This window comes from Enhydra lutris, unplaced genomic scaffold (assembly GCF_002288905.1).
Source record: "Enhydra lutris kenyoni isolate GAN:26980312 unplaced genomic scaffold, ASM228890v2 scaffoldscaffold43, whole genome shotgun sequence".
NCBI classification, from domain to species: domain Eukaryota; kingdom Metazoa; phylum Chordata; class Mammalia; order Carnivora; family Mustelidae; genus Enhydra; species Enhydra lutris.
The window spans coordinates 8332495-8344140 of record NW_019154127.1 but is presented as its reverse complement, the minus strand read 5'-3'; the positions used below and the strand labels follow the sequence as shown (position 1 = coordinate 8344140).

Sequence of the window (11646 nt, the reverse complement as noted above, 5' to 3'; positions counted from 1 at the left end):
CCTGCGGGACCTGAGGCCGAGCTGACCCCGCCTGGGCTTCACCCCGGTTAAGCCTCTGGAGCGATGTCCCTCAGCGGAACAGACTTTTAAAAGTCCCGATTTTGTGCTCCGTTGCTCCGCCGCTTGCCGGGAGCCGGCCCCGCCCCCCGCGGTCTCTCTTCCCGTCGCTTTGGAGTCACTTCTCCGCCAGTCCTACCTTTCAGAAAGTGGTTGATTTTCTGTTTCTAGAGTTGCTGTTCTTCTTCTCTTCGATCTCCCGTTGGATTTTAGGTGTCTGCAATCTTTAGCTAAGCTATCTAGCTGATCTCCCGCTACCTGAAGTATAGTCTCAGCTGCTACTTCTCCGCCATCTTGACTCCTCCTCCAATGCCCCGCATTTTAAGTTGCCTGTAATCAAGAATGCTGAAACACATTGACCACATTCTTTTGATTCAGGGGTGAAAAAAAGAAAGTAAGGTAAAATAAAAGTGAGCCACATCTGATAGACCATCTAAGGACTCAAGGTAACATGTAAACTATTTGAGTAGGTAATTTTTTTAAGTTTTGGTAAAACATATGTAACATAAAATTTACCATTTTAAACACTTTTAAGGGTACAGTTTGGTAACATTAAGTACACTCATAATGTTGTGCAATGGTGACCACTATCCATTTCCAGAATTTCTTTTACCATCACAAACAAATAATTCCCCATTCCGCTCTCCACTTAGCCCCTGATAACCTCTATTCCACTTTCTGTCTCTATGCGTTTTTTTCTCCTAGGTACCTCACGTAAGTGGAATCATACTATATTTGCTCTTTCATATCTGACTTTTTCACCTAACATAATGTTTTCATTTCAAACCCCAACAGTGGGGGTCTAGTTATGATTTTCTCCGATTCCTTAAATCATGCACTAAAAGGGTCTCAAAAAAAAAAGGTTTTATTTGAAATTTTCTTTTTTTTTATTATAAAAGTGATAGAAACTCATTCTAGAAAATCCAGAAAAACCAGAGTATTTTTTTTTTAATTTTTAAATCACCCATAAACCACCCACTCAGAGTTACCCTGTTAACATCGGTCTGCATGTCCTTCCAACGTCTGATTTTTGCACAAGGGTTTGAGATCTCTCCTGCTTTCCTATTGGGTTTTCTGAAATGCCTTAAAGATTCTTGAGGTACTTTTCAAATATTTCCCTAGTCAGTGGAAGCATCACCTGAAGAATTCATATGTAATTTGAAATGTAACAATTTCCCATCAGGAGAATATTTATACTGACCAGGGCACCCCAGCAGCCTTCCCTGGGTGAGAGCGGCCCTGCAGATTCCACAGCAGGATCCCAGCGGTTCAGGGGTCGGACCCCTCCAGCTTGAGGCTCGGTCCCCTGCTATTATTTCTCTCAGGTTAAATTTCAACACGAGGCTATTTTGCACCTTGGCTTTTTTCCCATCAGTTGTTCACCTTTCTAAAAGAGAGAGAGGGATAAGAAACAGCTGGCTTTAACACAGAGACCCACATTTACTTTAAGCCAAAATCCCGTAAAAAGCGCATGAAGGAAAGCATGAGGATGTTCGGCGTTGCCGCCGTGGTCCTCCTTCCCACGGTCCAACACTGCACAGGTAGCAGAGAGCTCCTCTACATCCTCTCTGGTCAAGCCACCGGCAAAAGCACGCGCAAGGACCAGCAGGTGCGGAGGGTGGGTCTGACCATATGGCCGGCGTTAACGTCAAAGGCTGTGCAGGATCCCGGGGTGACAGGTCCCCTTTCCAAATGCGGCTCTGAGTAGCTCCGAAGCTCTTGCAAATGCACTTCACATTCCCCCTCAAATCCACACCTGGGATTCCAGGCGCGAAAGGAACGTTAGGAACCATCGTTGAAGTTTCCTTATGGATCTCCCTTACACGCATTTGCATTCCTGCTGAGGGTTGCTGAGCCTCGCTCCCTGCTCAGAGCTGAGATGCCCCGCTTTCCCTCATCCAGGGCTTCCCGCAATTACTTGGCACACAGCCTGGAGGCTCGGTCCTCCTTCTGCGCACTCCATACCCCGCTCCCCATTGGCCTCACCCTTCTGCCCCTTGGGACTCCTCCACCGGCGTCTTCTGCTCCCCAAGTCCTTTCACATGTCACTGGCTTTGTGGTTTCTCTCAATCCCTTGCCTGCCCCTGCCCTGGGCCCCTGTGAAGAAAGAGGCCCCACCTTAATTCCCACTGCCCAAAGCCAACACTCTCCTCTCTCCTTCTTGGCTCTCTGGCTGGGCCTAAGAATCACTGAATCGCAGGAGAAAAGCACACACGTGTCCATGGGAGCCTGACTGAAGAGCACAGACAGGACGGGCGACAGAGCAGGAAGCTGTCTATTCAGACAGAGAGACAATGTGTGAAGAATTGGCAAGACAAAGGAGTTTGGGTTGTGGGTCATAAATCGTGAAGAAGGCATGAGGAAGATGCGCATTAGTTTGACAAGGTTTGTCTACACAGCCTTCTCAGCCCCAAATTCCCCGTCTCTTGTGGTGAGAGTGTCTTCTGCCCTCTTCGTATGGGAAATGCCTCTGTCACGTGGGAGATTAATCTCCTGCTTTCAAGAGAACAGGGGGATCGGGGGCCTTGCACTAGCTCTTTTGTAAGTATCTTTAATTCAAAAATAATCAGTGTGCCAAAGTGGCATGTTTGGGGGGGGGTGACATATTCTGAACCCCTTCCCCATCTTCCCATGGATGCAACTTTCCTGCAGCCACTGCCTCATCTACAGGGACACCCTTAAAGGCCACCTTCCCACCCCCCTCCCCAGGAGGTTTGGCTTTCTTTGTTTGATTCCATTTTTAACTGTTTTAAAAGGGCACTTAAGCAGCATATGCATTTACATTTTCCCTAATACCAAACCCAGGACCTCGGTTAACCATATGCTAGTTCATTGTACAGGCCATACTCAAACAGTCCCTCTTCTCTACCTGCTCTTTCCCATGTCAGTCCCCCAGATGACACTTCTTTCTGCTTCTCGGAGTCAGTATGGCTGCCCATAAAATGAGAGATAAGGCTGGGTTTGATAATAGACACAAAATCATAATGGCTCAAACATGATCTTTTTCTTTCTTGTTTCTAGTCATATGGCAGCTCTTTGCCACTGTCTAGGGACCCAGGCCCCTCTACCACCTTCTGACTCTTCCATAGAAGGGGCAAGAGCGTAGGAGGGGACACATTCTCTATTTAAAGCCTTGAATTGGCAAGACATACCAACTCCAGGCAGGCCAGGATTCAATGCAAAGGAACCTGGGAAATGTGGCCCAGTCCTGAGCTAGAAAAAGAGGAAACAACAACAAAAAAAGAATTTGGTGGATCAACTGGCAGGCTCCCAGGAGTAACCAGAGCACTTGTCTCTATTCACTCATTAACCATTCAGACAGGTTCCTCTATGTCAGGTTAAATGCCTGAATTTGAAGGTTATGGCCTAGCCAGGAAAAGCAAGGAAACACCTTCAAGGGGGAGTGGGGGGCGGGGGTAGTATATTTCCTCTGTGACATTTTAAAGTGTGAAATATCACTGAAGACTGTTAAGAGTCATCTAATCTGACAAGCCCGCTTCTTTGGGTTGGAAGGACTGAAGGACTTGAGGACAAAGGACTCAGGTGGCTCTGTATAGTCTGAGAGCTTACCACCTGGGTCACGGCAAAACCATACACCAGATCCACCTGGGCCCTTGTGTCCTACAAACAAAGCCTCCCCACCGTGGTGGGTTTGAGTCCAGAGTTCATCCCACATGAAGTCATATTTAGAGACTCCCAACCAGGGCAAAATTAGTAGCTCGAGCTCAGGCATGACCACTCTGGGCCACACACATCCCCACCTTGTAGGAGTGCGGGCCTCTGCTTCCATTCAGATACCCCAACCACCTCCATCCCATCCTGAGTCTTGAGCCCAGCTGCTTCCCTTTGACTCCTGTCCTGGTCTCTTTGTTGGAAGAAGGAAACGGACAAGCAAAGTTTCTCTTTTACAAATGAAGGCTATTGGGGGCAGTGATCTCAAAGTCAAGGTTGTCAAACCAAACCGCAGGTTCTGCAGACCAGGTGCTGTCTCTTCCTTGTGCTGAAATATAAAAACAGATCTATGGGATTGATTTTTAAGGAAACTAACCAACCATGAACAAGGTTAATCTATAACTGAAGTTGATACCACTCAGGTCCTCTCTGCAACTATTTTCTTATTCAGGTAAATGTTTTCTCAGCAGACTATGCTTCTCCTTTAACCCAGGGGAACAAGTAGTTAACCACAGAGAAAAATGCATGGCAGAGTCAAAGACTCAGGATGAAAGCCTGGGGTAAGAAACGGCTTATAAAACTTTTAGGAAGCTTTGGGACGCCTGGGTGGCTCAGTTGGTTAAGCAGCTGCCTTCGGCTCAGGTCATGATCCCAGCGTCCTGGGATCGAGTCCCACATCGGGCTCCTTGCTCATCAGGGAGCCTGCTTCTCCCTCTGCCTCTGCCTGCCATTCTGTCTGCCTGTGCTTGCTCTCTCTCCCTCTCTCTCTCTGACAAAATAAATAAATAAAATCTTTAAAAAAAAAAAAAAAGACTTTTAGGAAGCTTTAAAATTGTTGACTGAACAAGTAGTTTCATACAGTGGCTTATGTGTTTACTAGCAGTATCATTTCCAAATTTCCCTTGCACTCAGATTCTAGAAGAGCTTTCCTAATGCACTGTTAGCTAAAGACTGTACCAATGCATGAGTCATGAAGGCTGTCAGAAAGGAAATAACCATGAGCCAAAATTGCAGATGTTACATGTTGAGGCAGAAACTAAATAAAACGTGTAACACATAGAAAGAGAACTTTTCCCCCACATCTTTATTTTTCCTAACCTTGGCATGAAATCAACCATTAGAGTATAAGGCATGCATGTTACCAATATAAACCAGGATTTTTATTTTTCAGCTCTGAAATTCGGGTCACAGTTTGAAGAGCTCACTCAAAATTCTTACCCTATATAAGGGGAGTACTAGCACAGGCACAATTTAAGACAAAGGAATATTTATTATAGTCTGTTCCATGCAAGCACATAGCACATAGGTGGTTTCATTCAACTTTATAACAACCCTATAAATCTGGTGACATGATCATGATTTTGTAAATGTGGAAACTCAGGCACAAGGAATTCACATGATGTGTTAGTCTACTTGGGCTGCCTGCCATAACAGAATATCAGAGTGGGAGGTGGGGTTGGAGGTTTAAGATTAAGAAGCTGGCAGGATTCCTTTCTGTCCACCTTGCTTGGTTTGGAAGACCTCTCTTCCTAGTTTGCAGATGGCTACCTTCTCACTGTGTCCTTACATGAGCACCTGTGTGCACCTACCCTGGTGCATACCCCTGGTGTCTCTCCCTCTTCTTCTAAGGATGCCTATTCTATTGGGGCTCCAACTTTATTGTTAGTTATCTCCTTAAAGGCCCTATCTCCAAGTGCAATCACATTGGGGGCTAAGTCTTCAACATTGATGGGAGGAAGGGCACAATTCATCCCATAAGAGATAGCATGTCCAAGAGTCCACAACTGCTCAGTGGCAGAACCAAGACAGTTTGAATTGAACTATTTCTTTATCCAGGGTGTGTTGCCTCCCCAATGTGATGACATCTCAGATGGAATGTCCCATGTAGGGGCTGACTCTTAGAACTTGTTGGAGGGAGACAGTTTCACAGCAGTAAGCTCTGTCCTGGCAGGGAGGGTGGGGAAGTATTCACATGAGCTAGATTACAAGGCACCGGAGTCCATGTCAACTAAAGGCCTGTCCAGAGATGCCAAATAAAAATGGCTTCATCTATTCTGTTAAAAGCTACACAAATACTATTTGGTTTCACTCCCATACACCATACACAGTGGTTTCCATGATCCCAAAAGAACCAGCATTTCATTCCATTTTTCTTTTTTTCCTTCCAAACTAACCAGCTAATGTCCTGGAGGGCGACTCCATGGATCAGGATGTTGAGAGCCCTGTGGCCATTCACCAGCCAAAGTTGCCTAAGCAGGCCAGGGATGACCTGCCAAGACACATCAGCCGAGACCGGACCAAAAGGAAAATCCAGAGGTACGTGCGGAAAGATGGGAAATGCAACGTCCACCATGGCAATGTGAGGGAGACCTACCGCTACCTGACGGATATCTTCACCACCTTAGTAGATCTCAAGTGGAGATTCAACCTGTTGATTTTTGTCATGGTTTACACAGTGACTTGGCTCTTTTTTGGGATGATCTGGTGGCTAATCGCATACATCCGAGGAGATATGGACCACATAGAGGACCCTTCATGGACTCCCTGTGTCACCAACCTCAATGGGTTCGTCTCTGCTTTTTTATTCTCAATAGAGACAGAAACCACCATCGGTTATGGCTACCGGGTCATCACGGACAAGTGCCCAGAGGGAATTATTCTCCTCTTAATCCAGTCTGTGCTGGGGTCTATTGTCAATGCATTCATGGTGGGATGCATGTTTGTAAAAATATCACAACCCAAGAAAAGGGCAGAGACCCTGGTTTTTTCCACCCATGCAGTGATCTCCATGAGGGATGGGAAACTATGCCTGATGTTCCGAGTAGGGGATCTCAGGAATTCCCACATCGTTGAGGCTTCCATCCGAGCCAAGTTGATCAAGTCCAAACAGACCTCAGAGGGTGAGTTCATCCCCTTGAACCAAACAGATATCAATGTAGGGTATTACACCGGGGATGACCGTCTGTTTCTGGTATCACCACTCATAATCAGCCACGAAATTAACCAACAGAGTCCTTTCTGGGAGATCTCCAAAGCCCAGCTGCCCAAAGAGGAACTGGAAATTGTGGTCATCCTTGAAGGAATGGTGGAAGCTACAGGTAAGGTGTGCTCCATCCTGGGTTTTCTGTGGGATCAATGTTCATTTTAAGCTGGATCTGACATACTTATTTATGATAAAATATGAAAATTGAATTTCACTCACTATTCTCTCCATCCCCTTGTTTCATGAAATAATATGCCTGTGTGTCCTCTAACCTTGGTGTACCCACCAAGAAGTCTAATAATTTAACTTTTTAAGAACCTTTGGAAAATAAATCAATAAATAATTTTTTGAAAGCACCACTTATTATATTTTAAATTTCCAAGTATTTCCTTAAATTAAAATCTTATCCATCTCCGAAGACATTTTTAAGTGGCTCTAAAACATTGGTTAATTTAAATACTTGAGGTTATTTATTGGCAAGCCTGGAGGGAAAAGTTAAGCCTTTCAAAGGAAGCCTGACAAATTGCTTTAATAAAAATGTAATTTCACCTCTTCTTTGGAAGCCAATTGCAAGACCCATAGCACTGGCTTTTCTTTTATATCAAGTGCAGGTGAGGTGTCTTTCCATGTACTCTACCCACTGAACCCCCAAATGACGTAACATTGTGGATCCAGTAAATAATTCTAGCAGGAAAGGAAAAAAATTGAGGATCCATTCATTGCAATCCTATTGACCCCTCTGCTGTTAATGGCTGATCATTTGTGTGTTCTCCAGAAAATGACCTGTCCTCAAAATAGAGAAACAGTCTGTTTTATTGATGTTTTCACTCATATCTGAACTTTATACGTGTTATACATCCCAACAGCAAAGCAGGTTCTGCCCATATTCATCAGTAACATTCCACAAAATAGATCCTTACATTCTGACTTAAGCTAAGAACAGTGCCCCACAGGAAAAGTATTAACTGGAACCCAAATTCATTATTTTCTTTCCTGTTCTTTGGAGTTATCAATATTAGATTTAAAATCTTCTTTAGATATGCAAGATCTGTGCTTTGAAGTCTGCCCTTCTGTGCTTTGAAGTCTGCAACCTGAGGCTCATGGTTCATCTATAAAATCCAAAAATGCCCAGCCAACAACCTGGCCCCAGAGTCTTCTTCAGCCCATAACCTGATCTTGATCATTCCTTGAAAGTCATTGATCCCCTATTTCCACCTCCCAGTACCCAAAAGGCAAAGTCATAACCTCTAACTAACTTCTCTTAGAGTGGTGGAAACATTTGTGCTAGGTTTTTTTAAGTGCAGCAAGCAATGAAAATGTGAGTAAAAGTCTTTGTATGGAGCTCAATGGTTGGCATGTGCTCCTTTCCATAAAACAAAAGGAACATGGACCTAATTTGAAATGGCTACAGAGAATAACAAAATAATTCATGTGAAATACTAAGAGCTGCTCATGTGAACAGGGCTATCTGTACCCTGAGCCTGACTGTCCCATGTACTCATGAGGCAATGACTGTGTGTGAGGAGGAAGAAGAAAAGAGAGGAGAAGGAAAGTGAGAAGAGAGGGGAGGAAAGAATCCAAATGGGGAGCTCTGTCATTTTCTCACAGACCAGAAACTTCTCCCACCTCTGCTGAGCACAGGGACTCTGGATCCCCCTAGTGGTAGCTAGTGTGGTACAGCTGCCGGCAGCATAAACTGACCACTCATGACACTCATGATGTGGTTTTAATATTAAATTTCTCACTATTAGTGATGTACTATATGTTGGCTAATTAAATTTAAATTTTCAAAAAAATATTTCTCACTATAAACTCTCCCAGTAGGACATGAGGGAAGGAAGTGGACAAGCCTTCTTACCATTGTATCTCTGAGTTCAAAAAGCAAAAGCTCCTGGAAATGTACCCTCCGGTTACTGGTGTTAATCTGAGCTTCAAATCGCAGGAGCTGAGCTTCATGCTCCCTCAAACCAAAGCCCAGTCTTGAAAAATAAATGAATCCAGAATAAGCAAATTATCTTTGTAATGTCCCTGAGTTGGAATTCTCCCTGAGGCAGACCCTGTCTTTCTGATGACAGCTTGTTATGAGTGAGGCTTTTTAAAAGGAGGAACACTGTTCTCTTGGTAATTAACAGTGATACTTGCCTCAAAGCATTCAGAAGTCTTTCTTATTGCTTTCTTAGAGAAAACTTGGTAGTTGCCAGCAAAAAGAATCAAAATACTTATCCTGTGTCTGGGGAAAGGCAACTACTGTTAATTTTCTTTTAAAAAAATAAATAAATAATTTTCCAATTTCTGTTAAGTGGAGGGAAGAGTGTTCTAGAAAGTTCCGGGTTTATCTGGAAGCTGGATATGTCTTTATCTTTTACTGATGGAATTCATACAGTTCAGTACTCCCAGAATATCTGATCTCTTAAACTTCAGTGAGATGCTTTTTCTTTGTGAATGAGAAACCCAAATGGGATTTGTGGGTACCAAACAGGCTTTTGAGGGATGACAGAGGGAATGCTTCAAGGAGTCAAAGCCACAGGAAAAAAATAAATGTGGACCAAATGCACACCAAGGAAAACAAATTCGCAAGGATCTAATTATTCATTGTAGCACTAGATGGGAAATCAGAAGCCTTGAAAACAGCAAGCTGACACAAAACAATTTCCATTTTATTCATTCCTTTCCAAAATGTCTTAGTTGGCCTTAAACCACTATCACCGATCCCAATTAGCAGGCCTCTTCCAAGGATGAGCCCCACACCGCAACCTCACCACAGCGCTCTCTTCCTGGCACGCATGTTGTGATTACACAGTGATCCCAATATGGGAATCTGAGCTATCCTGCAGTAAGCTGGGTATCCACTGGGGTCCTGCAGTCTGCTGAGCGTCCTGGCCTAGCATAGGTCTGTTGGTGTTCCCTTGACGTATTATATTCTCACGGCAGCTGTACTGCAGCAAGCCCACTGTGTTCTATCAGAGTCAGGTATGTTTTTAGCAAATGAAAGCAAGCTCCTTGAAGGCAGGACATGAGTCTTGCTGAACTTTAATGCCCTGAACATCTGGCCTCAACCCTCCACCTGATAAGTCCTCTAGCCTCATAAAAGACAGACTCACAAAAGACACAGATAAGATACAGATAAGATAGACCCACATCCTTGGTGGATGGCTTCGGTCTGGTCCAGCCCCGAGTTAGAGGGATGTGCATGGTGACCTCTCAAGAACCTTCCAGTCATGTGATTCTATTTTTGAAAACGAATCAAACCCTGGAAAATTCTGACACCAGCCACCCAGACATCTGGGAACTGGCCGTATCTCATCCTGCAAATATATTTTTAAAGGGGGCCCTTTATGTTCCTGACACATGGGCAATTTTGAGATAGTGATGTTTACAGAAGGGTTCACAGCTACGTAAACAAACATGCTCAGCAGCTGTGGCAAATGTGCTTTAAAATAGTAAAGCATTCATATAGACTGTTATTTATAGAGGGCAAATTGGCCTGGAGGCTAGATGACAGCTACACAGAGCTGGGCCCACTGCCAGCCAGCTCCTCACTATAGCCTTTCTGATTGATGAACTTCCATATTTACCCCCAATGATTATGCAACTATGACAAGCAGTCCTTTCCAACACCTCAGCAAATGTGCCTGTTAGTTAAGATGAATCCCCATTAAGCTTTTCTCGTACACTTTTTATTATGGAGATCATAAAACTTATACAAGAGTAGACCCGACAGTAGAACTAACTCCCATGGACCCATCCTTCAACTTCTGGAGCTGGCGGTTCGCCGTCAAACCCGTTCCATCTGTACCCCCGCTCGCGAACAGCCCCGGGCATCAGACCGTTTGATCGACACATCTTTCCGCGCGTGTTTCTAAAAGACGAGGCTTCTAAAATAACCAGAGCACCGTTGTGGCCCCTAAAATATCTAAAATAATTGGATCTTTTCCTTAAGATCCAATACCTAGTGTCCGAATTCCAACCGTCTCATAAATGCCTTTTTTTTACTGCTTTCCCATCTGCTTGTTTGAACCGGGATCCAGAGGAGGCTCACGCGCTGCAACTGGTTAGGATCCCGGTCAAGCCTCTGAGTCTCTGAGCTCCACCCCGTCTCCGAGGGGGGTTTCTTCTTCAACTTGTTCTCGAAGAAGTCCTCTTCACAAAGAAGAGAACTCAATACTTAAATTATGAAATTATTAAAAAATCATTAAATTTTAATAAATAAATAAATAATAAATTGAATAATCGAATTAAATTATTAAGTATTAAGACTTAAATACTGCCCAGAAAACTGGGGGAAGTGGAAGGTGGGAAGCAGCCAAGTCAGGGTAGGTCTGTGAACACTACAGATGAGAAAACAGGACTGACGGCGCAACAGCCTGCCTCCGCGGGTTACTGAGGGGGAGAGGAGTGCGCGTTCGAAGCTGGGGAGGGAAAACCGGAAGTGGGTATCCACAAACCAGAAGTCGGAAACCGGAAGTGGGGGGCGCCAAATCGGAAGGAGTTTCTGTCTCTAGAGAAACGTGCTTGTGGAGAGGGTTTTGTTATCAAAAAATCACACTGCCCATCACAGGAGTTCCGAGCTGGAAGAATCTTCACCCAGTTCTTACATTACAGTAAGATGAGGAAATGAGACCCAAGCAAGATGAGTCGCTAGCAAGACTAGTACTTGGCTAAAGCCAAATGGCCGCTGTGAGAGTAGGAACTTGAAACCTAAGCTCAGTGGCGTTTACAGCCTCCAAGCCCAGTGCTTTCTGCGTGTTGAATGCTGCTGGCTCATGAAGATTCAACAGAAAAGCGCACCCAAAGAAAACGGGGCGCTTCTGTTTGCACAGTGTGCAGTCAGTCTGTCCTCCCTTTTCCTGTACCACGAGCTCCTGTGTTTCTCTAAGGCGTCTCTGTTGGTCTCCAGTGTTACCAGTTCGTTTTAAAACTCCTTATGCATTCAC

At 44.5% G+C, this 11646-nt stretch overlaps 1 protein-coding gene across 1 annotated transcript in view; it reads left to right on the top strand.

The window, feature by feature from the left end:
* Positions 1-11646, top strand: part of LOC111155756 (potassium voltage-gated channel subfamily J member 6) — a 282902-nt gene that overhangs the window by 203438 nt on the left and 67818 nt on the right. The window contains exon 3 of the mRNA XM_022516141.1: positions 5907-6827. Within this exon, the coding sequence (XP_022371849.1) occupies positions 5907-6827 (921 nt within the window). The remainder of the gene's footprint in view (positions 1-5906; positions 6828-11646) is intronic.